Source organism: Cricetulus griseus, chromosome 2 (genome assembly GCF_003668045.3).
Source record: "Cricetulus griseus strain 17A/GY chromosome 2, alternate assembly CriGri-PICRH-1.0, whole genome shotgun sequence".
NCBI classification, from domain to species: Eukaryota; Metazoa; Chordata; class Mammalia; order Rodentia; family Cricetidae; genus Cricetulus; species Cricetulus griseus.
The window spans coordinates 427,359,301-427,381,530 of NC_048595.1; the positions used below are offsets into that span (position 1 = coordinate 427,359,301).

At 50.3% G+C, this 22,230-nt stretch overlaps 2 protein-coding genes across 2 annotated transcripts in view; both read left to right on the plus strand.

Moving 5' to 3' along the window:
- Positions 1-2,170: 2,170 nt before the first annotated feature.
- Positions 2,171-20,836, plus strand: Rufy4 (RUN and FYVE domain containing 4). Its single transcript, XM_035441030.1, has 13 exons — positions 2,171-2,810; positions 3,660-5,718; positions 5,813-5,854; positions 6,939-7,041; positions 7,158-7,264; positions 8,451-8,576; positions 8,907-9,013; positions 9,273-9,416; positions 10,559-10,628; positions 12,133-12,490; positions 12,683-12,765; positions 13,477-13,583; positions 19,385-20,836. The coding sequence occupies exons 4-13, from the start codon at positions 6,996-6,998 to the stop codon at positions 19,533-19,535; spliced, it is 1,299 nt and encodes a 432-aa protein (XP_035296921.1). The 5' UTR covers positions 2,171-2,810; positions 3,660-5,718; positions 5,813-5,854; positions 6,939-6,995; the 3' UTR covers positions 19,536-20,836.
- LOC113833522 (RUN and FYVE domain-containing protein 4-like) overlaps positions 20,041-22,230 on the plus strand; it is a 20,323-nt gene continuing 18,133 nt past the window's right edge. The window contains exon 1 of the mRNA XM_027395979.2: positions 20,041-20,079. Within this exon, the coding sequence (XP_027251780.1) occupies positions 20,041-20,079 (39 nt within the window). The remainder of the gene's footprint in view (positions 20,080-22,230) is intronic.

Here is a 22,230-nt window from a genome sequence, read left to right on the forward strand (position 1 = left end):
CACACACACACACACACACACACACACACACACACACACGTGTGTTCTCTCTCTCTCTCTCTCTCTCTCTCTCTCTCTCTCTCTCTCTCTCTCTCTTCTGGCACTGTTAGCAGGGAAGGAGCATTTTTCGAGTCCTCTCTGCAGTCATCTTCATCTCTCCCACCCAATGGGCAGTCCCCTGGGCCAAGAGCACGTGCTGTCTGATTTCTGCCCTGTCCCCAGCTTCTCACCTGATTCCACTTGAGTCAACATGGAGCAAATGAACAGCCAGGTTCCTATCTGGCAGGAGATAAAAAGCAAAAGTTGCATTTGGGGACAAAACTCCCACCCCTCTGGGGCCAGGACACCTGAGATAAAGCAGTAACTCTGGCATTCATATGAAGTGTGACATTAGGCAAGTCACTTCCCTCCTCTGAGCCTTGGGGTGCTTATTTGTGAAACACAAAGCAGATGGAGCAGAGCCAGGGTAAATTTGGAGAGATGCTCGACAGTGTTTGTGTATGCAGCAGCTGTGTGGGCAGGCGCACACTTCTCCCTGACAAGAGCATCCATCGTTTCCATCACATTCTCACCAGGAGCTGTGGCCACCTCAGCTTCAGAACCATGGATTAAGGTAAGGTCGTCTTGTTCAGCTCTGGAGCTCTAGAATTCTAGCAAACCAGAAGAAAAGGAAGTGACCCAACCACAGGATTGATAGCTGGATTCGACACAGAAACTGGTCATCTTACATCAAGGGCGGTTGCAGGTCTGCTAAACTTTAGGGACTCCAGGCTGGGAGAAGCAGAGGCCAGAGGAGTAACCCCAAAGGACGGCTTTAGGAGGGAGGAATAAGCCTGAAGTCTCTTTCTGCGGCTCCCGCCACCATCAGACAAGCATCCACTTGTCTTGGATAGGGCACAGAATGAGGAGGCGAGGTTGGCACCTAGAGATGCCCGCCAGGCCCTTTGGCGCCCAGGTCAGAGAATCTTGGCGGGAACACTCAGGAGGGATGCCAGTCCCTACCCTCCTTCCTCTTTGGGCCCCCAAAGGAGCCTCAGGAGGCCTCAGCATGCACAAACTGTGAGGGCCAAAGAAACAAGCTGAGGGCCATGAGATGGTTCGGCAGGTAAAGGCACCTGCTGCCAAGCTTGATGCCATGAGTTTGATCCTGAGTGGTAGAAGGAGAGACGTGACTCCCAGAGGTTGTCCTTAACTTCCACATGGCATGCGCACACAACGTGCACACACAAGATAAAAATGTTTTTAAAAATTAATAATTAAAAAAAAGCCAGCTGAGAACTGAACTGGAATCCAGATGCAGAGAAGGATGAGTGAAGAGCAAAGGGGTCCAGACCAGGCTGGTGAAACCCACAGAAACAGCCGACCTGAACATCGGGGCGCTCTTGGTCCCCAGACTGATAGCTGGGATACCAGCATGGGACTGATCCAGACCCCAGGAACATGGGTTTCAATGAGGAAACCTCGGAAATCTATGGGACCACCTGTAGTAGTTCAGTACTTATCTCTAGCATAGTTGTGGACTTTGGGAGCCCATTCCACATAGAGGGATACTCCCTGAGGCAAGACACATGGGGGTGGGCCTAGGCCCTATCCCAAAGGATATGATATACTCTAATGACACCCTATGGAAGGCCTCACCATCCAGGGGGAGCAGAAAGGATATGTGATAGGTAGGGTTTTAGTTGGGGGAGTGGTAGGGAAGGACAAGAGGGAGAAGGGAACTAGTATTGTCATGTAAAACAATCCTGTTTCTAATTCAAATAAAAAAATCTGGAAAAAAAAAAAAGAGCCAGTTGAGGGTATAGGATCCAAGCTCAAGATAGTACAAAGCTGGAGCAGGCAGCGCCCTCCAAACAGGGAGGAGGGGCAGGTCTCAGATTCAGGCCTGCTAGTATAGTAAGAGCTGTAGAGACAGAGTGGGTGGGGGTAGGAAGAGGGGGCAACTCAGTAGAGTGAGGCAGGCAGCTGCATGGGAGACAGCAATACCACAGTGGGCAAAGGGGGCATCATGAGCCGAATATCAAGGCTGAGAAGGGAGTCAGAGACATGAACCCAGCCTGCCTCAGGGCAAGAAGCTGGTCCATGGGATGGGCCAGGCAGGAATGGCGGCTGGCACGTGTCTGTGGCAGTAGGAGGGCCCTGGCTGCCAGCCCAGATGCCTGGTAGCTTCTGAGCTGGGTTCCTGGGAGGGTGAGAGCCCAAGAGATGTTTATCCAGAACAAGGGCGTGAGTATCACACCTCCTCCAGCAAGGGCCCCAGTGATAGGCATAGGCAGCTGGCTCTTCACTGGGCTGCATAGTCTCCTGAGAGTTACCTGTGAATAGGGTCTTGGCTAAGCAAAAGAGCTGCAGGCCCAGCAGCCCCTGCTTAAGCCAGGACCTGGGCGCTTGGCTAAGGAGCCTTACCCATACAGATAAGGGAGGGAATGAGTCACAGCAAGCTCTCCCAGGAGGCCACTGGAAAACCAGCTCATCCAAATGCAGACAGACACTTGTCCCCGAATACAGACATCCCTGTCCCTGTCGCTGTCACACAGGGCACACACAAATCCCTCCCTCCCTCCTACCCTGAGTCACCAACCTCCAGTGTCCCTGGTTCTTCTCCTTGATCTCAGCCCCAATTATCCATCCCTGCCCACCCTTACATAGTATCCCCCACTATGTCAAGGCTGGCTGCAGGGAGAGTGGCGGGGCGGGGGGGGGGGGGAGTAAAAGACCTGAGCCCACAGGCAGAAAGAGAGAAGGGCTGGAGAGCTGTCTGAAAAGCAGCAGGCAAAACAAGGAAGTGGATGGTCTTGGCCAAGCAGGAGGTAAGAACAACAGTAAGCCCTGGAGTCGGAGATGCCTCCCAGGGTTCTCTGTTCCAATCCTCAAACCCCCTGGGAGCAGCTCAGATCCACCCCCAAGGCAAAACCCAGGATTTGAGGTAGGAAGGGTCATTGTGGACTCACCAGTCAGAGGAATGGGAAGCTCTGAGCCAAGGGTGGGTAGGTGGGTGGGTGGGTGAAAGCTACCCTAACAACTCTGCAGGGACCTGCCCTCTAAGAGCTCTAGCATGTCACCCCAGTTCTCTGCCATCACCAGTAATGTGGGGTGCTCAATTCATAACCCCAGGCTCCCTAAGCCCTCCCCCCCAGGCTCCATGAGGATCCAGCTAGGGCACCAGCCACGTTGAGTTACAGATGACAATTCCAGCCCTAAACCTGTTCCTCATAGTGCCCAGCCACTGCCTTGTAGGATACAGCATTTCATTTACAAGTTCCCAACCCCATACCTATGGCTGTGACAGATAACCACAAATAGGCTCTCAACTCTGCCCTAGAGGCACAGCCAATCAAGTGGTACAGAGGGGCCTCTTAGGCACTTGCCACACTCTTGCAAACTCTTGCTTAAGTACACACAGCCACATCGGCCTCCCTGCTGTCCACAAGGAGGGGCTGGGATGTGGCCGCAGGGTGCATGTAGATAGAGTCAGCCCTGAGTCTGCTGGCCTCCGGTGGAGAAAGAGCTGTGGGAGCCCAGTCTCACCCAGAGCATAATTCAGCATACAGTTCCATGAAGCGGCTCCCCTGTTCCCATGGAGAGGGAGGCTGTGGTCCGGCAGGGGCTGGAGTAGAGTTGAGCAGTCCCTACTAATACAAAACACTTTCTTTCTCCAGAAAAAAAATGCAGAACCTATGCAAAGCCTGGGGCGTCCTACCAGTCTGCTAACCCACATCAAGCACCTGCTTCTCCGGTCGTCGCTATTTTGCCTCTGCTCAACAGAGAGGATGAAGAGCTAAATGCCACCCTCCACCCCACCCCACCCCGTGCCTAGGTCTGCCCTGATGCTGCCTCTGTCCCACCCACATCCTCACACCCTGCTGGGGGCCAGGCTGGCTCTGACAGCCCCTTCCTCAAGGTAGAAAAAGTAGAAGAGACCAAGACAGTCACCCACTCTGCCTCCCCTCCCCAAGCTAAGAGGATGCTACTCTCCCTCCTTGACCCAGCACCCTCTGGTGGTTCCAAATTCTCACCTGAACCAATTACCTGCAACCTCGCCCTCTCTTTCTCTGCCACTTTCTCTTTCCTCTTTCTTCTTGTTTGTTTTTGCTTTATGTATTAGGTTTGGGTCGGGTTCGGGTTGTTCGAGAAACGATCTAACTATGCTGGCCTTGGATTATAATCCTCTCGCCTCAATCTAGGTAGTGCTGGGTCACAAACCTGCCCCCAACACCTCACAGGTATTTGCCCTTCTAAGGCACCCTCTGCTCAAGGACACCAGAACCCCAGGTATGACCTCCAAGGAACTAGCTGCAGGGCCCTCCCATGTTCCAACCCACACCTTCCCAGACTCCTTACTGTCCCAGGTGGACTGGGCTCTGCCGCGCCCGCTGCCCGCACCCAGCCCGCAGCACCCTACCTGAAGCAGCAGCCGCCTCCCCTGGGCTCGCACCGCACCCCCGGGCTCACAGCGCTCGGGCCGCGCCGGGCCCGGCGGAGTCCCGGGGGGCTGCGGGCCGCAGGGGGGCGCAGGCTCGAGCGCCTCGCAGCACACCAGGCTCACGGTGCAGCCCATCCGGCCCGGCGCCCGACGGGCCCGGGGCGGGGACGCGGACTACCCGCGAGCCGGCCCGCCCCCAGCCCCAGCGACCTCTTGGCCCAGGGCGTCTGAGACGCGGGGAAGGAGGGCGACGCCCCCGGCCCGCCCCGTCGGAGTCCGCCTCCGCCTCCGCTGTGGCTCTGCCAGGCAGTGGGAGTGCGGGGCCCTGCGAGGGGCGGCGACAAGGACGCAGGAGGCAGACGGTGGGGAGGGGACCCGAAGGAGCCGGAACGCGGGATGGGCGACAGCGGAGTCCCTGGGACAGGCTGAGCGAGGAGCGCGAGAAAGAGAGCGACTGAGAGACCGACATCAGAAAAGGGATCTGTGGGTGACAGAGACGGCAGCAGGGAGGACGAGTGTTGGGGGATCGAGTTCTGCACCGGGAAGAAGTGAACAGAGAACAGCAGGCTTGGGGATCGCTTAGTGCCCTGCTAACAGGTGGTTCGTCTACCTTGTAAAAGTAGTTCTAGAAGTCCCTAACCCTCGATTCCCAGTTACCAGGACCAGCCCCCAACCCAGCCTAGCCTAGTAAAAGGATGGCCCCAGCATCAGGAAGCTGAGCGAGGTCAGAGAAGAGAGGCCACCCTACAAGAGTAGCCCACCTGGCGCTGCACTGGACGTTTCACTTCCGTCCCCGGGAAGTGTGCACCAGGGCTGGGAGGCACCCCAACACTGACAAGGATCGCTCAGCTGGTTGGAGTAAAGAAGAGGGGAAGACACTTGGTGGTCGTTTGTCCTCTCTCCACCTGTACCACCCACACCTCCAGTCCAGTGACAGGAAAACAGCCAGAGAGAAACGGTAGCGCCTCGGCCAGGCTCTTTCCGCCATCTGCTGGCAACAAGACAGAAAGACAGGAGCAGGTGCCGGGGAAAGGAGACCTCAATTGGTTTTGTTTGACCACCAACTGGCCCTATTGCAGGATCAGCTTGAGGGAGCCACTCTTCTGCCTCAGAGCCCTTAATCTTCCTCTGCTACTTCTCCCTGACCAGGGTTGGTCCAGCCTTCTCCAGGCTGGGCCTGAGTCACCCCCAGGCAGGAGAGCTGGGAAGGGCTGTGCAGAGTCCACAGTCACAAGGGACATACTCAGGCTGCAGAACCCTACTGCCCACACCCCAACCAGGCAGGCTTTTCCCAGGTGAGCACGGGGAATCCCTGGGTTTGGGTATGGGCTTGAGGAATCCTGAAGGTCCATAGAGAACTTCTGTCTAATCTTTGGTCTACTGATGAAGAACCTGGGGTCTGAGAAAGAGTAAACTGTTGGAAGACACACAGTGAGTAAGCAACAAGTCCAGGGTAGCCCTGTGTCCTCTGACTCCCATCCCTGGGCCCTGTACACTCTCCTATTCTGTCTTTTCTTCTTTCTCCTTTCCTCCTGTGGTCCACTGCCATAAGGCTGCTACCCCACCCACAAACTCCATCACTGCTGCCTGGGAGGCTGGACATCTGGGCTTTCATCCTGAACCTGACTTTGATGCCAGTATCTTTGCCTAGCTCATCATCATCCTTCAAGGGCAGCAGTGCCCCTCTCTGAGTCCCAGGACCAGTTGGAGGCAGAAGGAGAGTCCCATGAGAGAGGATGGCGGGTGTAACCCAGCCACCGTTCTCCTCACACCCAACATTGGGTTCAGTCCCAACTCTGCACTTGTACTTCTGCTGCTTTCCCCAGGGAACACATATTTTCCACTCATCTGGGGCCCTGGAAAGGATTAATGTAGGTCTCAAGGCAATGACACACTGCTGGGGCTCAAGGGCTATTCAAGAGGTAACAGTTTTCCAGCCGGGTGTCCACTCAGCACTCTGCTAATATCAAGTAAATGGATCTGAGTTCAGCTTATAGCTTTGATACTGGATTGAGATTTACGCTTTCTGTGCCCGGTCATCCTGTGTAGCCGTACACTCTGGAGGCTACCAAGGGAAGTGAATGAGGTAAAGTTGTCAGCACTGATCAGGGTGACCAACACCAGGCATGAACTGATAAGTGGGGGCCACATTCATATCTTTATACACTGGCCTTCAAGAAATAACTTGGATTCCTTGCAATATACTCAGTAAACTATTTTTAATTTTTTTGTTTTGTTTTGTTTTCTGAGACAGGTTTTCTCTGTAGCTTTGGAGCCTGTCCTGGAACTCAATCTGTAATCCATGCTGGCCTTGAACTCACAGAGATCCACCTGCCTCTGCCTCCCGAGTTCTGGGATTAAAGGCGTGCACCACCACCACCCTGCTTTAAAAAAAAATTTTTTTAAGGGAAAGAGAGGAAGGAATTGTTTTTCATCCTGCTGGTGAACTCATTGTGTGACCCCAGTATGTTCTCATTCTCCCTCAACTCTGGACTCTCACCCATCTCTACATAAGGAAAGTGGGCAGCTGAACCCAGAGGATCACAGAGAATCACATCACTTCCCAGTCTCCATGTCAGAAGAGGAGGCCATCCTAAAGATCACGGGGAACCTGAAAAGTGAGTCTTCCCTGTCAGATTTTCTGGGGGTGAGCTGCAGAAGAAGTGAGGGGTCTGGAGAGCATCCTCTTTGAGCCAGGCTCCCTGATGTCTGCTGTCTACCCTCCTCCTTGCAGATGCTGTCTCTGCCATCCTGCAGGGATATGGGGACGGGCAGGGGCCAGTGACAGACACCAGCGCGGAGCTACACAGACTCTGTGGCTGCCTGGAGCTGCTGCTGCAGGTGGGACCACCACCTTCCCTCTCTTTCTTGACCCTGTTCCTTGGCTTTGAATACTCAGGAGAGCTTTCCAAGATACATCTCCAAGCTGCTGTCTTCCATGGTTTCCAGGCACTGTCTCCTTGCTCAGTGAGCAAGTCTTTCATGACATAAACCGTCTCCTGGAAGCTAGGACTGGTCTTCATTCTCTCCTCATGTTTACCTCCTGAGGTCCTTGATTACCAGCCCCACCCCCATATAAATACAAAAAATCCCTCCTCTTCCTCTGACTTCACCTCTTGACAGTGAACTGCAGTTTTGCTACTCTGTCTCAACCCTCATAGCACACCAGGATTGCGCCTGTCTAGGGGCTTTTATCTTTGCATTCTCTCTGTCTGGAATGTTATTCCCTAGATACTTGCATGGCTTCTGTTCGCATGACCCTCAGGTCTGAAGGCTTCCTCAGGCTAAAATTTCAGTCTCTCTATATCTCTGTGTCTCCTCTCTCTCTCTCTCTCTCTCTCTCTCTCTCTCTCTCTCTCTCTCTCTCTCTCTCTCTGTTTGGATTTTTCAACACAGGGTTTCTCTGTAGCCTTGTAGGCCAGGCTGGCCTCCAACTCACAGAGATCTGCCTGTCTCTGCCCAGCTCACACACACACTTTCTTTTCTTCCTTTTTTTTCTTTTTCCCTCCACAGCCACCATCACTATCTAACACACTGTATGCTTTAAGAACTTAATGTAGCTGGGCAGTGGTAGTGCATGCCTTTAATCCCAGCACTTGGGAGGCACAAGCAGTCGAATCTCTGTGAGTTCAAGGCCAGCTTGGTCTACAGAGTGAGTCCCAAAGCTACAGAGAAACCCTGTCTCAAAAAAAAAAAAAAAAAAACTTAATGTATTCGTCCTCTGACTCCCCTACCAAAATGTAAGCTGTCTGAGGTTGTTTTGTTCATTGTTCACAGATCTTAGAACGGGGCCTGCACAGAGTAATATACTTAGTGTTTGTGAATGAATGAGTGTGAACTTGGGCTCAGAGAGAGCAAATATCGCATAGCCAGTAAGGGCAGAGCCAGATCTGTGCCCCCCCAAAAAAAACAAGCCTGTCTATAGGAGCCCTTTCTTCTCCCCAGTGCCTTCCCAGCAAGCTGGGGTGCTAGGTAGGTTCCAGAAGGAACCCCTGGCACACATTCCTTTCCCTCACCTTGATCCTAGTTTGACCAGAAAGAGCAGAGGAGCTTCCTGGGGGCTCGGAAGGATTACTGGGACTTCCTGATCACCGCTCTGCGGCAGCACCGGGGATACACAGAGCAGACCAGCTTTGTGTGCTCACAGAACAAGGTAACAGGAGCAGGAGATAAGGAAGGGGATGGACCTTGGAAGCACAAGGAAGCTCTGGTACCAGCACTGGACAGAGAATGACTAGAGGCAGGCATACAGCCCTTCCCTAGGTTCCTTGTTACTCATACCATCGCTCTAACCTGCTCCGTTGACAGAAGGCTTCTCACCTGTTCTCACCTCTCACTGGACCCCCTAGCCTCACCTCCAGCCACACATTTCTCCTCCACCCTTTCTCCTGCTTCACTCTTGTTCCCGTCTGTGCTCCCTTTGATTTGGCCCAGCTCCCCATCCTGATTTCGCCCTCTCTTTGGTCTTCACCACACCCCGCAGCTGAAGACCTCTCTGGGAAAGGGTCGCGCCTTTATCCGACTCTGCCTCGCCCGTGGACAGCTGGCTGAGTCAATGCAGCTGTGCCTCCTGAGCCCAGATCTCACTAGGTAGGACTGCCAGGCCATCATCCCTTAGTGACACTTGAGCCCACTACCCTCCTTCACTCCTAAATGGATGACTAGCCATTTGGGATAAGGGAATGGGCATCAGAAAAGACAAAGGGCTTAAGGCTCCTCAGTTTGCCTTGGACCTCTGCTCTCCAAGGCTGAGCTCAGCCACACCTGCCCAGGAAGGTCCACTGTGGTGTGCTGATCCTCAGAAGTCAAGAGTGACAATGGCCAAATGTGCTGGTCCCTCTTCACACAGGGAATGGTATGGCCCCCGGAGCCCTCTGTTGTGCCCTGAGCTCCAGGAAGACATCTTGGACTCTCTCTATGCCCTCAATGGAGTTACCTTCAACCTGGATCTTCAGCGCCCAGACCTGGATGAAGCCTGGCCCATGTTCTCAGAGTGAGTGGGCTCTCGGCCTCCAACCTAAGCCATTCTTTCTTTCCCTTAAAAAACTTTTTTGAGATCATAATTATATTGTTTCCCCCTCCCCTTGTCTCCCTCCAAACCCTCCCATATACTCTTCCTTGCCCTATTTCAAATTAATGGGCTCCTTTTTCATTAATTGTTGTGAGATACACACACACACACACACACACACACATACACACACACAACAATGTTATTTGTATGTGTGTTTTAGGGATAACCATTTGGTATTGGGTAATCAATGGGTGGGAAGACTGTTTCTCCTGCTCTCAGCATTCCTTACTTGCCTGTGGTTCTTTTTGTAGGGTTGAGTCCTCATGAACTTTCTCTCATTCATGTTTACTTGTCTATTGCTATTGGCTCATGTTTAGGCAGTCATGTTGATGAAATTTTATTGGTGTAGATTCTGACATTCCTGAAAGATACAGCCCCGAAGCCAACTCCCTGACCCTCTGGCTCATCTTTCAACCCCCTCTTCTGCAATGATCCCTGAGCCTTACATGTAGCTGTATTGTGTATGTATTGGTTGTTGTTTTCTGTAATGATTTCCATCCGTTGCAAAGAGAAATTTCCTTGATGAGGGGTAAGGACTACTCTGATCTATGTATATAAGGACAAATATTTAGAATGTAGCTAGGGATTATGCTGGCTGGAAAGTGAGAAGGATGGATAGGTGACAGGAAGCTAGGATGCAATGGATGTACAGATGGATCATGGAATGATTGGCTACATGGGGAAAGGGAACCACGCAGGGGAAAGGTGGAAAACAGAAAGGGTAGCTCTAGGGAGAAAGCATGAATAGAGGTACCGCTGACACAGGTAATGCTAACCACGTCCGCTTGGGGCTGGGACACAGATGTCGCTGACCACTGCCCATCAGAGTGACGTTGGAAAGATTTAAATAGTTAGGGGTACGCTCGCCGGGCCCCTTCTCTCGCTCCCTGCCGTCTGGCTAAGCGGACTTGCGTGAGTACTATTTCTTAATAAACTACCTGTTATTCAATCTAGATCTGGCTCCACATTGCATTCAGCTTTAGGTAGCGATCTGAATGAGTGGCTCTGAAGCTGGGGTAGCCTCCACTAAAGACGCCAGATGTTCTGCCTCTTGGTTTCAGGTCCCGCTGCTCCAATCCCAGCCGGACCCAGGAAAGAAGATCCAGAAAGCCCGAAGCTTTCCCAAAGGAGGTGACCTTGCCTGCCATCTCCCTGACTTGCTTTTTGGTCATCTATCTACTGGAACTCCTGAGTTGAGCAGGGCCTCCTGTGGGTGTTCAGAGAGCTAAAGAGAACAGAGGTGGAAGCAGTGTGTGAAGCAATCAATAGGAGAGCAGGGAGCAGGGAGCAGTCTTGTTCTTGGGGGGTGGAATAAGGAGAACAAGGGAGCTCTAGGAGCTGTAGAAGCCACTGGGGCTCTCATGAGGAGAGGGCAATAGGGGTGGCTGGAAGCTTGCAGGAAACAGACCACGGAGCCCACTTCTACTGAAACCCCTGAGCTGGGTGTTCAAATTTGCCCGTCAGTTAGGGGAGTGACTAAAGAGCCTGATTTCCCAATTCACAACCCAGCTCTGCCCTTTCCTAAACTCAGCTAAAGGTCCTTGGGTGAGTTCCTGTCCTACTTCCTAGGGGAGTTGTGTAGACGGCTTGACACAACCCCATGCAGTTCAGCACAAAGCTCCGGCTCTGTTCTCATGTGGCAGCTTAAGGCTGTCATCATTCCACGAGCTTCCAGACACCAGATGTGGCACCATTAAGGACTCAGTCTCAGACCTTGAAAGAGTTCAAGGGGTGTTAATGGAGACAGATCAGGAACACATTGCAACCTATGCTAAGTGTGCAGTCACCCTTCCACATCCGTGGGCTGTGCATCCGTAGACTCAACCAACCGCACATACAAAATATTTAGAAAAAAAATGATTGCGTTGGTTTGAACATTGTGGATTATTTTTCCCTCAGAGTCCCCCACACAAAAAAGGACTTCAGCTTATTGGAGGATGTGCATTGGTTATTGGCAAACCTGACACCATGCTAAAGAAGAGTCTTGGGTGTCCAGGCATTTGAGCACCAGCTTCAGGTCCTGGAGCCAACTCCCCTGGTATCAAGGGATGATTATAAGGTGCAGATATGGCCGAGGGAAAATAGGATCACAGAGAAGACTCCCCTGCCCCTGCCCCTGCCCCTGCCCCTGCCCCTGCCCTGCCCCTGCCCCTGCCCTGCCCCTGCCCCTGCCCCTGCTATGCTGGGGATCGAATCCAGGGCCACACACATTAGACAGGTGTTCTACCACTGACATACATCCCTACTGGGAGAGATTTCTTGAGAGTAGTCACTTGTCTGCTTAAGATTCTATCACCATTTTATAAACTAGGAATTCTTGTTCCCCTTTTAGAGATGAGAATGCAGAAACACAAAACCAAGCACAGCAGGAAAGGTGAAAGGAGAAGATGGAGGAAGAACTGGGGGGGGGGGGCAAGATCAACCCAGGCGGAAGATGGCCATGTCACTGGCTGGAGGCAGGGAAGAGAGGAACTGAGACACCTGCTGTTCTTTAGCTCAGATCTGTGGGTCTCCTGAGATTATCTCTGGTGACTTTCCAAGTAGGAGGCCTCTGAAGCCACTAAGAAGCAAACCATTTGGCCCAGGGCTATATCCCAGATCAGTGACCAGATGCTGAGATGGGACTTCTCTATAGGTGAGATGCTCCAGAGGACAGCTACAGGGACGAGACGCCCACGGAACCAGCTGTCTGCAAGATGCACCCAGAGAAGAGCGCCAGCCTGACCTCCCTACCCCCTTGCAGCATGGCCGTCTTCCCCCCTTTTTGGAAAAGAAGAAAGGGGATTCCAAGAGCCTCACTTGTCCCCAGAGCATTTGGGAAAGAGAAGGGGGGGAAATTCCATTAGACCTGAAGGGGGGAGATACAAAGAACAGTAAATCCCTGGAGAATTCGGCAGCCGGCAGCCAGCAACAGAGGGAAGGGGCTAAGGGGGCTCAAAAGGAGGCGACGGGAATGGAAGATGATGGCAAAGGAAGTCTGCCCGTGACTAAAGGTCAGGGAATAACAGAAGGGACCCAGGGAAAGGCAGCAGATTGGGACCATGACCAAGGGATGCTGGCCCCCAGCCTTCCAGAAAGGGTAGAAGACACAGCATTGGGGAACAGGCAGGAGTGGGATCAGCGTAGTGTTCTGGGGCAGCCCTGGGTCCTGCAAGACCTAGGAATAAAGAAAGACTCTACCACAGAGAAGCCACAAGAGTGGACAGCAGTGACCAGTGTGACCAGGCAGGAGGATCAAGCAGAAGTGCCCATGCCAGAGGTGGTCAAGGTACCTATCTATTGTTTCCTCTCTTAACCTGGTTTGCAGCTAAGGGATCTACAATGATAGCCTGAGGCCATTGCAGCCCACAGATCAGTATAAGGGGTTCTTTGTGAAAAGACCTTCTGTAACTCAGGCTGGCCTCAAATTTCCTATAAAACCAGGATGCCCCTGAATTCCTGATCTTCTTGCCTTTGACTTCCCAAATGCTGGGGTTATGGGTTTATGCAACCACACAGAGCTCTACATCCAATTTTAGCTTGCCTTCTTGGAGTCACTATCTGGGAATGTCCCACATTCTTCAGCTCAAATGGTGTACCTTCTCATGATTGCTTCCCGTGAGGCCTACTTCACTCCTCAGTACTTCCTGCCTAGCCATGACAACACTGAGTTAGGGACCACATCCCAGCAAGTCTTTTGGGTCACAAAAGTCAGGCTCCTTTGCGAGGGCAGAGGTCTCCCAGTGTCTAAGCTCTTTTAATGTACTCTGGACTAGTCACGTTTTGACACGCTTTTCCCAAAAAGCTTTGACATGCTTCTCCCAAGATGTCCTTCAGCCTCCTTGCTAGCCAGACTTCCAGGTCCAAGAACTTGGCAATTTCTGGAAAAGAAGTGGCAACCCCAGACTCACCCAGCTCCTAGAGGCATGGCTAGTTCATCAGGTGGGCCCCAAGCTGGGGTTGTTGTCTTTCAACTCTTCCTTTCCCATCTCGTCCCCAGGACCCCAGGTATGAGCTCCAGCTGGCAAAGGAACAGGCCCAGTGCCAGGAGCAGCTGCTGAGGACACAGGGAGAAGAGCTGCAGGCGCTCCAGGAGCAGCTCAGCAGGTAACCTTGGCAACACCAGCATGGCTGGGATGCCAGAACTCCTAAGTATCTCAATGTACTGGGCACGACTCCAGGACACTGAGGCCAGTACCATCCTAGGCATCAATCCTGATCCTATAAGGCTCCTGGTTCCTCTCGTCCCCAGCCTCCCCAAGAACCCCAGGAGACATTCCGGCTCCTGGTCCCGGTGCTCCTCCATGTTTGTCCTCCACTCCTGCGGTCTCTTCTGGGTGCACCTCTGCCTTTTTAATCTGCTCTGACTCCACCATGCCTCCAAACCTATCTCCCTCACATAGTATTTAAAGATAGGATTCCACTCTGAAGTCCAGGTTGTCCTAGAATTTATGGCAATTCTCCTGCCTCCTGGGTGCTGGGATTACAGGCATAAACTGCTATGCCTGGCTTTGTCTTCATTTTAAAGTGTCCCTCAGTTTGTTGTTGTTGTTATTATTGTTGTTCTCTGTTATACAACCTTTTCAACCTTTTTGATCTCCCGATAACCATAACAGTGGCTGTTATTCACCCAGAACTTACATAATTCACCCAATGTCAGCTTGTTAGCAGAGAGAACCTGAGAGCCAAGCAAGCCCTGCGAACTGACTTCTTTTTTTTTTTTTTTTGCCCAACCCAGAAAAAAAACAAACAAAGGCAAGGCCCCCAATAAGGGCCCCCCTTTTTTTTCCTGCTGTTTTGTGTTGTTATTTAATCATTTCCTGTAGCTAAGACTCACTTCCAATCTGCAAGCCTTGTCTCAGTCTCTCAGTGCTGAGATGGAGCAGTCCTGGTCCCCCATGCCTGACTCCCTCAGCCAATTTTGTTTTGTTATATAGCTCAAGCTGCCCTGAAACTAACTTGCTATTTAACTGAGGATCCTCCTGGCATGGACCTCTGTGCCCAGTTTATATGGTACTAGGGATCAAACTTAAGACTCTGTGTCTACAGGGCAAGCCCTCTACCAAGCCAGCTACATCCCCAGCCCAGTTATTTGTTTGTTTGGGGGGTTTTGTTTGCTTGTTTGTTTTTGCTGTTTTTGTTTTTAGCACAGTCCTCCATATCAACAGGAGTGGTTCCAGGACCCCAAGAGAAACTGAAACCCATGGTCATTCAAGTGCTTTGCATAAAGGGGGGGCCCTTTTTTTTTTTTTTTTTTTTTTTTGCCCCCCAAAAATAAAAAAGGGGAATAGCTTTGGGGGGTAGGGGGGGGGGGGGGTTTTTCCCCCCCCCCCCCCCCCCCCCCCCCCTACAAGAGAACTACCAAGCACCCTCCCCTGTACTATAGGAACCTCCCTAACTTGGTTTGAATGCTGTGAAAAGAGTTGTACAACTACATTGTATAAGGAACCATGGGAAGAAAGAAAATCAGACATATTCAAGACACACATTTTAGGTTTTTAATTTTTATTTTTATCTTTTTTTTTTTTTTGTCCCTGAACATTTTTAGTTCGTGGTTGGTTAAAACCAGAAACACAGATACAGAGAACTGATTATATTCCACCCTCCTTGTCTGCCTCTACCAAGTAGCTCCATGTTCCCTTCTTTGACTTATCTCTAGGCCCCAAAATCATTATCTTCCTGTTTTAAAAGTCTACTCCATGCAAAGATCTTCCTGACTCTGCATCTGGTCTTCAAGGGTCGGCATGTTGCCTGTCTCTAGAGGACAACATAGCACTTTCTCCAAGCAAGGTCAGGGAACAGTCCCACCCTCGTCACAAGCTGAGTGTCTATGACTCATACTGAATCACTGGGAAGTTTGCCGTCTATGTGTTGAACAACTGGGGCAGACCTGAGAGCCCTGAGTCCAAAAGCCCCCCCAAAAAAAAAAGCCCCCCCCCCCCCGGGGGCCCCCACGCCCCCCCCCCGTTTTTTTTGCGGAAACCCCCCCCCCCCCAAAAAGAACCCCCCAACCAATGCTCACCACCCGAGCTGCTGCTGTGACCAGCAAATACTCCCCTGACTCAGATCCTAAGTAAAAGTGTGTGTATGGGGGGGGGTCTTAGCCATGCAAGAGTTTCTGTGGCTTCAAGAAAAACTGGTGGGAGCAGCTAAGAGGCTCCAGAGAGATGTTGCAGCATCAAACTTCCTGTATCAGGGAGCAGAACAGGCACAGCAGGTTCAAGGAGGAAAGGTCTGTTGGACAATGAGGGCCAGCTTAAAAAGAGCCTGAGAAGTTATTAAAATAACCTTGGTTTTAAATCAAAGTTGGACGAGAGCCATTATAGAGTCCAAGTAGAGGAAGGGCATGATCTGATTGGGTGTGTGTGTGTATGTATGTATGTATGTATGTATGTATGTATGTATGTATGTATATGCTTTAAGATGGGTGGTGGTTGTACACACCTTTAATCCCAGCACTTGGGAGGCAGAGGCAGGCAGATCTCTGTGAGTTTGAGGCCAGTCTGGTCTACAAAGTAAGTTCCAGGACAGGCTCTAAAAGCAACACCTGTCTGGAAAGTGTGTGTGTGTGCGTGCGTGCATGCGTGCGTGCTTTATAAATTCTTCAACAATTCAGAAGTTTTTAGTATAGTGGCAGAGTTGTACAACCATCAGTGCCGTCAATTTTACAGCACTGGTGTCTGTCACTCCCTAAAGCATTCCTGTGCACATTAGCAGTCATTCTCCAACTTTCTTCCAGTTCATAGACTGGACTTGTCCAGACTGACCCTATGGAACAGGGTTCTTTCCTCACCCAATTGGGGCCAAAATGGCCTTCGTCATGTTCTTGGAACCTGCTATGCTCAGTCCCACCTTAGACTGGCGCCCCTGCTCTTCCCTCTGTGTGCTCTTCCTTTCCTCTTCATGCAAGCATCAGCAGCTCCCAGAAGGCCTTCTTTCCAGAAAGCTTCTTGGTAAACCAGTGTCTTAGTTGGGGCTTCTACTGCTGTGATAAAACACCATGACCAAAAGTGACTTGGGGAGGAAAGGATTTATTTCAGCTTACACTTCCACAGAACGGTGGAACTAAGAGAAGTCAGAGCAGGAACTGGAGGCAGGAGCTGATGCAGAGGCCATGGAGATGTGCTGATTATTGGCTTGCTCACTCCAGGCTTGTTCCACCTGCTTTCTTATACCATCCAGGACCACCTGCTCAGGGGTGGCCACACCCACCATGATCTGGGCCCTCCCAAATATATTATCAATCAAGAAAATGACCCTACAAACTCGCCTACAGGCCAGTCTTATGGAGGCATTTTCTCAATTAAGATGTTGTCCCTGGCTTGTGTCAACCTGACAGAAACTAGCCAGCACAACAGGAGGAGAGCAGAGGTATTTAGCCTGGGCTGGTGACAGAGGGCATACAGCTGTTGATTTGTGGGTAAATTTTGAAGCAGGGCTTCCTGAGAGACTGGCTGTAGGTCTCAGAGAAAGAGTCAAGAACAACTTTTCTCAGAAGTGGGGAAAATTGGGACAGATGGACTCGTATAGAAAAAAAAAAAAAATGGGCCCCCCCCCCCCCCCAAGGAAAAAAAAACAAAAAAAAAAAAAAAAAAAAAAAAAAAAAAAAAAAAAAAAGGCAAAAAAAAAAGAAAGCCCCCCCCCCCCGTTTTTTTTTTTTTTTTTGAACCTGTAAAGCCTGGGACACCATCAGACCTCCAAGTGAGGGCTGTTGGGCAAGAAGTCAGATGTGACATGCTGGAGAGAAGGTGGCCGGAGAGTTTGTGGAGAATCATTCCAGACTGTAGATGGAGTAGCAACTCCCAAGCCTAGAAAGCAAGCACTTCCCAGACCCAGAAGCCACGCATTGAGCCCACCACTGTGCAAAGGGAACATGGGCATCCAGCTGGTGACAAGGGTTCACCACCAGCCAGTCCAAGTTCTACCAGCATATTCTCTCTACCAGCTGTGTTTGTTGTACCTGGGTGATGATGAGGGAGTAGGAGACAGGTGTACCACGGTAAACAAAACCAGGAAGTCCATCCTGAAAGACAGAGAGGCTTGACAGGAAGCCATTTGCTCTGCCCACCCACTGCCCACGCAGCACTGGTGACCAGGGTCCCAGGTGGCTGAAAGTGTGGAAAAGACGAATTAAGAGCTGGTAGACAAGACCATGTCCAGACTTCTGATCCTCTCACCGCGCTGTGTGACCCGAGGCAAGAATGATACCCTGTTTGAGAGTCTACTTTTCTATCTTGTAAAATGAGGCTTATACAGCCCATCTGACGGCATTGTGAAAACAGAATGAAGCAAGGCTATGGTGTTCAATACCTGGCATATACTAGGGGCTCAAGACACCTTTGTCCCTCCCACATCCACTCCCATCATCCCTGCTTGAAATATTTCAGTGGCTTCCTCTGGGGCCCTGCTGACCTCCCCGCATCTCTTCCTTTCTTGACCTCTTCCTGGGGTCCCTGCCTAGTAACCTCTTCCAGTCACTCAGGCAGACAGACCACTCCAACTCACAGATTTGCAAGGCTGACTTCAATGCCATATTGTCTCAATGCCCCCAGCACCTTCTATAGTCTCCATCTTGGCCTCTGGTGGGGTCTGTCACTAAACTTGGCTTAATTACCTTAAGTCCCGAGGGAGTCATGGGTGTAACCCTCTTACTGGCACCTAAAATAGTCACCAGCACATAGTAGGGGCCTGATAGGTTTCCCTCCCACCTAACCAACACACACCCCATAGTGGTCACATAGAACCTAGGCACACCAAGCAAGAGAACCAGAGGAGGAAAAAAAAATGCTGATTAGCGCCCCCTACAGGAGTCTAGATATCAGCAATTAAGAAAAGTCCAGACAAGGCCTGCTCTCATGGGCCTTTTGGAAGTCCGGTTCTTGGTAAGATTTGAAGGTGCACCCAACTTGGGACCCGCTAACCAGCTGTACTTTAAAAGTCAATAGTTCAAGGGCCGGGGGTATAGTTCAATTGGCAGAGTGCCTGCCTGGCATGCACAAGGCCCTAAATTTGATTCCTGGACTCGCTAGCATCTACCCACCACTGGCTGGTGTACACTCCCAGCCAGATCATGGAGTGAGAAGCTTGGACTATTCTATTTTCAATTTAGTCAACTTCTTGGAACCTTCTAGAAAACCACTAACAACAACAAGAAAAGGCAAGAATAAAACTGCGGCAGTTCCAAACCCAAAACCAAGACAGAAATTTAGGAAAGCCATATTTTTCCTATTGCATTTTAAATTGAAAAGACAATATAACATACCTTCTAAAAATACTTGAAAGCAGGAGAATCACCCCAAGGTCTCCACCTCTCCCCTCCACATGCAGTTGTCCCCAGCTGGTCATAGTGGTCCCAGCCTAGATTGCTAGGCATTCACCCTCCTTTCAGACACGTCTCCCATAAGTATACCATTCCAGAGAGTTACATTTTAAAGTGGAAATGTTAAAAGGGAGAGAGGGAAAGAAGGAAGGAAAGAAGGAGGGAGAGAAGGAGGAAGGGAAGAGAGAAGGTAGAAAGGAGGGAAGGAAATGTTCAGTAGTGCCCTCTACAGGAACACTCAAGGTTAGGCCCTGTTTCTATTTCTCTACAATTGCTGAATCTGTCTATAGGTGCTCAGTTTGGTGTGTGGTATACACATTTATTGTGCGTGTGTCTCTCTCTCTGTGTGTGCGTGTGTGTGTGTGTGTGTGTGTGTGTGTGTGTGTGTGTGTGCGCGCACGCGTGCACAGGTGCTGCAGAGAGATGATGGGTATTTGTAATGTGTGCACATGGCGTATAATGTATGTGTGTGACATGCCTCTGTATGTTTGTATATGTAGATGCTGTACCTCTATGTAGACCGGCTTCTCCAGGGGTTCCCATCGCAGGTTCTGAGCCTTTCTCCTAAAACTGAGTCTCCTGTTCCCAGGTGTCAGGCAGAAAGAGCCCATTTGCAAGTGATACTGGAACAGAAGCAGCGGGAGGCTGAGAGGAGAAATGCCATGTATGAGAAGGAACTTGAAGGGCAGAGGGACCTGGTCCAGGCCATGAAAAGGAGAGTGTTGGAACTGATTCAGTAAGAATGGGAGACTGGGAGCTGGGACTGGGGTGGAAAGAAGGAAAGGTAAGAACTGTGGAGGCCAGGCTTGAAGACCATGCCGCTAACAACTCTCGGGTTCTAGACCTTTCGTGTGTGAATTTGTTTCCTTCTGTGAGTGACCTCATCCTGTCACTAATTACATGCCACATGTTACAGAGGCAGAAACTGAGGGTCAGTGCTGATGTGGCCACTAAAGACAGACAGCATGTAAACCACAGAGTCCTCTGACAATAATGCATGCTCTCGCCTCCAGAACTGCCCTCGGTCTCCCATTATGGTTAGAAGAGTTCCCAGTCTCTTCCAACTCACGAGTTTAGAAGGAACTGAAAGGAGGGAGAAATGTAGAGAAATGGCCACATGCCTACACCTACCTGCCTACTGACTTCCTTAGGCCTCTGGGCCTATGGGTCCAGCCTGAAGCCGCTGTTCTAGGTGCCAGAGGCCACACTCACCAGGGTTTATTTCGAACTTCCAAGCCCACTGAGATGGGGGAGACATGTAAAGCACACTACCCGTTCAGTCAGGTAGGGAGATAACAGACACCTGTGTGCCTCCACAGACATGGACACTCACACACATGTGCACTCCTTCCATGCAGCTCAGGGGACCGACACCACTGGTCTCAGGTTCCAGTGGTGAGTCATCCACAACTAAATTCTTGTGCGTAGAACTCACACATTAAAAATGAAAAGAGACCAAGGTCAGCTTGGAGGAAACTAACAAATAATTTAAGGTGGACAGATAAAGGCACTTGCAGCACAAGCCTGATGACCTGAAATAGAGTCCCAGAGCCCAAAGTGGAAGGAAAGAACCAGCTCCTGAAAGCTGTCCTCTGACCACACGTGTGTGCACACAGTCAGCCCTGTCATCCTAGCACTGAGGCGGTGGAGGCAGCAGGATTGTGTGTTCTAGAGCTGCCTGGGCTGTAGTGAGACCCTGTCTCAAAAGATAGGTAGGTAGGTAGGTAGATAGATAGAGATAGATAGATAGATAGATAGATAGATAGATAGATAGACGATTGTTGATTCAATTCTCCAAAAGGATTAGCAGCCTGGGCTGTAGTGAGACCCTGTCTCAGAAAAGATAGGTAGGTAGGTAGGTAGATAGAGATAGATAGATAGATAGATAGATAGATAGATAGATAGATAGATAGACGATTGTTGATTCAATTCTCCAAAAGGATTAGCAGCCTGGGCTTTAGTGAGACCCTGTCTCAGAAAAAAAAAAAAAAAAAAAAAAAGATTATTGATTCGTCCAATTCACCAAAAGGGTTAGAAAATAAAGATAAGCCAGATGTGAAGGTGTACACCTTTAGTCCCAGCACTGGGGGTGGGAGGGGGAGGGGGGTACAGAGGTAGGCGGAGCTATGTGAGTTTGAGGCCAGCCTGGTGTCTACAGAGTTCCAGGACAGCCGGGGCTGTTACGCTAAGAAACCCCAGTCTCAAAAAACAAAACTAACTAACTAAATTAATTAATTAGTTAGATAAAAGCAGGCTCCCAGAAACGGGATAAAAGCAGGTGTAAGTAATTAGAGAAATGGAGAAATAGAAATCAGTGGGTGGGGGGCAGGAAGACGGTTCAGTGAGTAAATGCTTGCCATGTAATCATGAGGACCAGAGTTAAGATCCCTAGCATTAATGTTAAGAACCAGGAGTAGCATGCATATAAACCCAGTGCTAGAGAGAGCAAGAGGATCCCAGGGCTGGTTGGCCACCTAATCTAGCCAAATAGGTGGGCTCTAGGTTCAGTCAAAGAGGCTGTCTCAAAAAACAAGGTGGAATGTAATTGAGGAAGATGCCCCAATATCAACCTCTGGCCTTCACATGCATGCACAACACACACACACACACACACCAGTCTAGGAGTCCTAATACCCTCTCCAACTGGCAGAGGTTTCAAAAGAAGAAACTAAAATTAAGTAGGTTATCAAATCAAATATTACAAAGATTAAAAATATGCATTTTCAGGCCCTGATGGACACCGGTCCTTAAATCTCACTGAATGCTAAGCACAATAAACAAAAGGGGAAATTTGCTCTTCATATCTAGATACGGCACTGTGAAGTTTCACAGAAGCAAAGAGAAGCATTATTTTTAAATCATCTGGAGGAAGGCACAAAACACATAAGGATAGGAAGACTCAACATGTGTCAGTGTCTGTGATGTAGTGACTCTCAAGTTCTCTGAAAAGCCTACTCTTGAAGTAGAATTCCATGTCAGATAAACTAAATGACAAAGGTGATGGCCAAAGGCATTAATCAGACAGGTCTCAGAAAATTCAACTCCTACACAGCCTTTCTTAAGAAGTTCATAGAGGATGTGCTCCACAAACAAAAAAGGAAATAAGCCAAGAAAGGAGAAGATGTAATTCAGGGAGCAACCGTTCCACCTAGGAGAAAGAAAAGGGAATCACCACGGTGGTGCATGCACAGAAGAGTCGGGAGAATACTTGCTGTGATGAAGGATTCGGGCAAGTCGGGCACAAATCAGACACAGTAGTAAGAGGTACATGCCTGAATTACCAGTACAAGGAAAACTGGGGAAGGAAAATCGCATGTTCAAGGCCAGCCTGGGCTATATAGAAATGACCCGTGAACAGCAATAGTGATGGTAGTGGTAGCAGTGATGATGATGATGATGATGATGATGATGATGATGATGATGATGAGAGGGAAA

What these genes read in the sequence shown, in the direction of transcription:
- Rufy4 (XM_035441030.1), top strand. Translation starts at nt 6,996, where the DNA reads ATGTCAGAAGAGGAGGCCATCCTAAAGATCACGGGGAACCTGAAAA. An exon ending in TTGTGTGCTCACAGAACAAG is followed by an intron (nt 8,577 to 8,906) that starts GTAACAGGAGCA and finishes CACACCCCGCAG; the next exon opens with CTGAAGACCTCTCTGGGAAA. An exon ending in AAGTCTGCCCGTGACTAAAG is followed by an intron (nt 12,491 to 12,682) that starts GTCAGGGAATAA and finishes ACTCTACCACAG; the next exon opens with AGAAGCCACAAGAGTGGACA.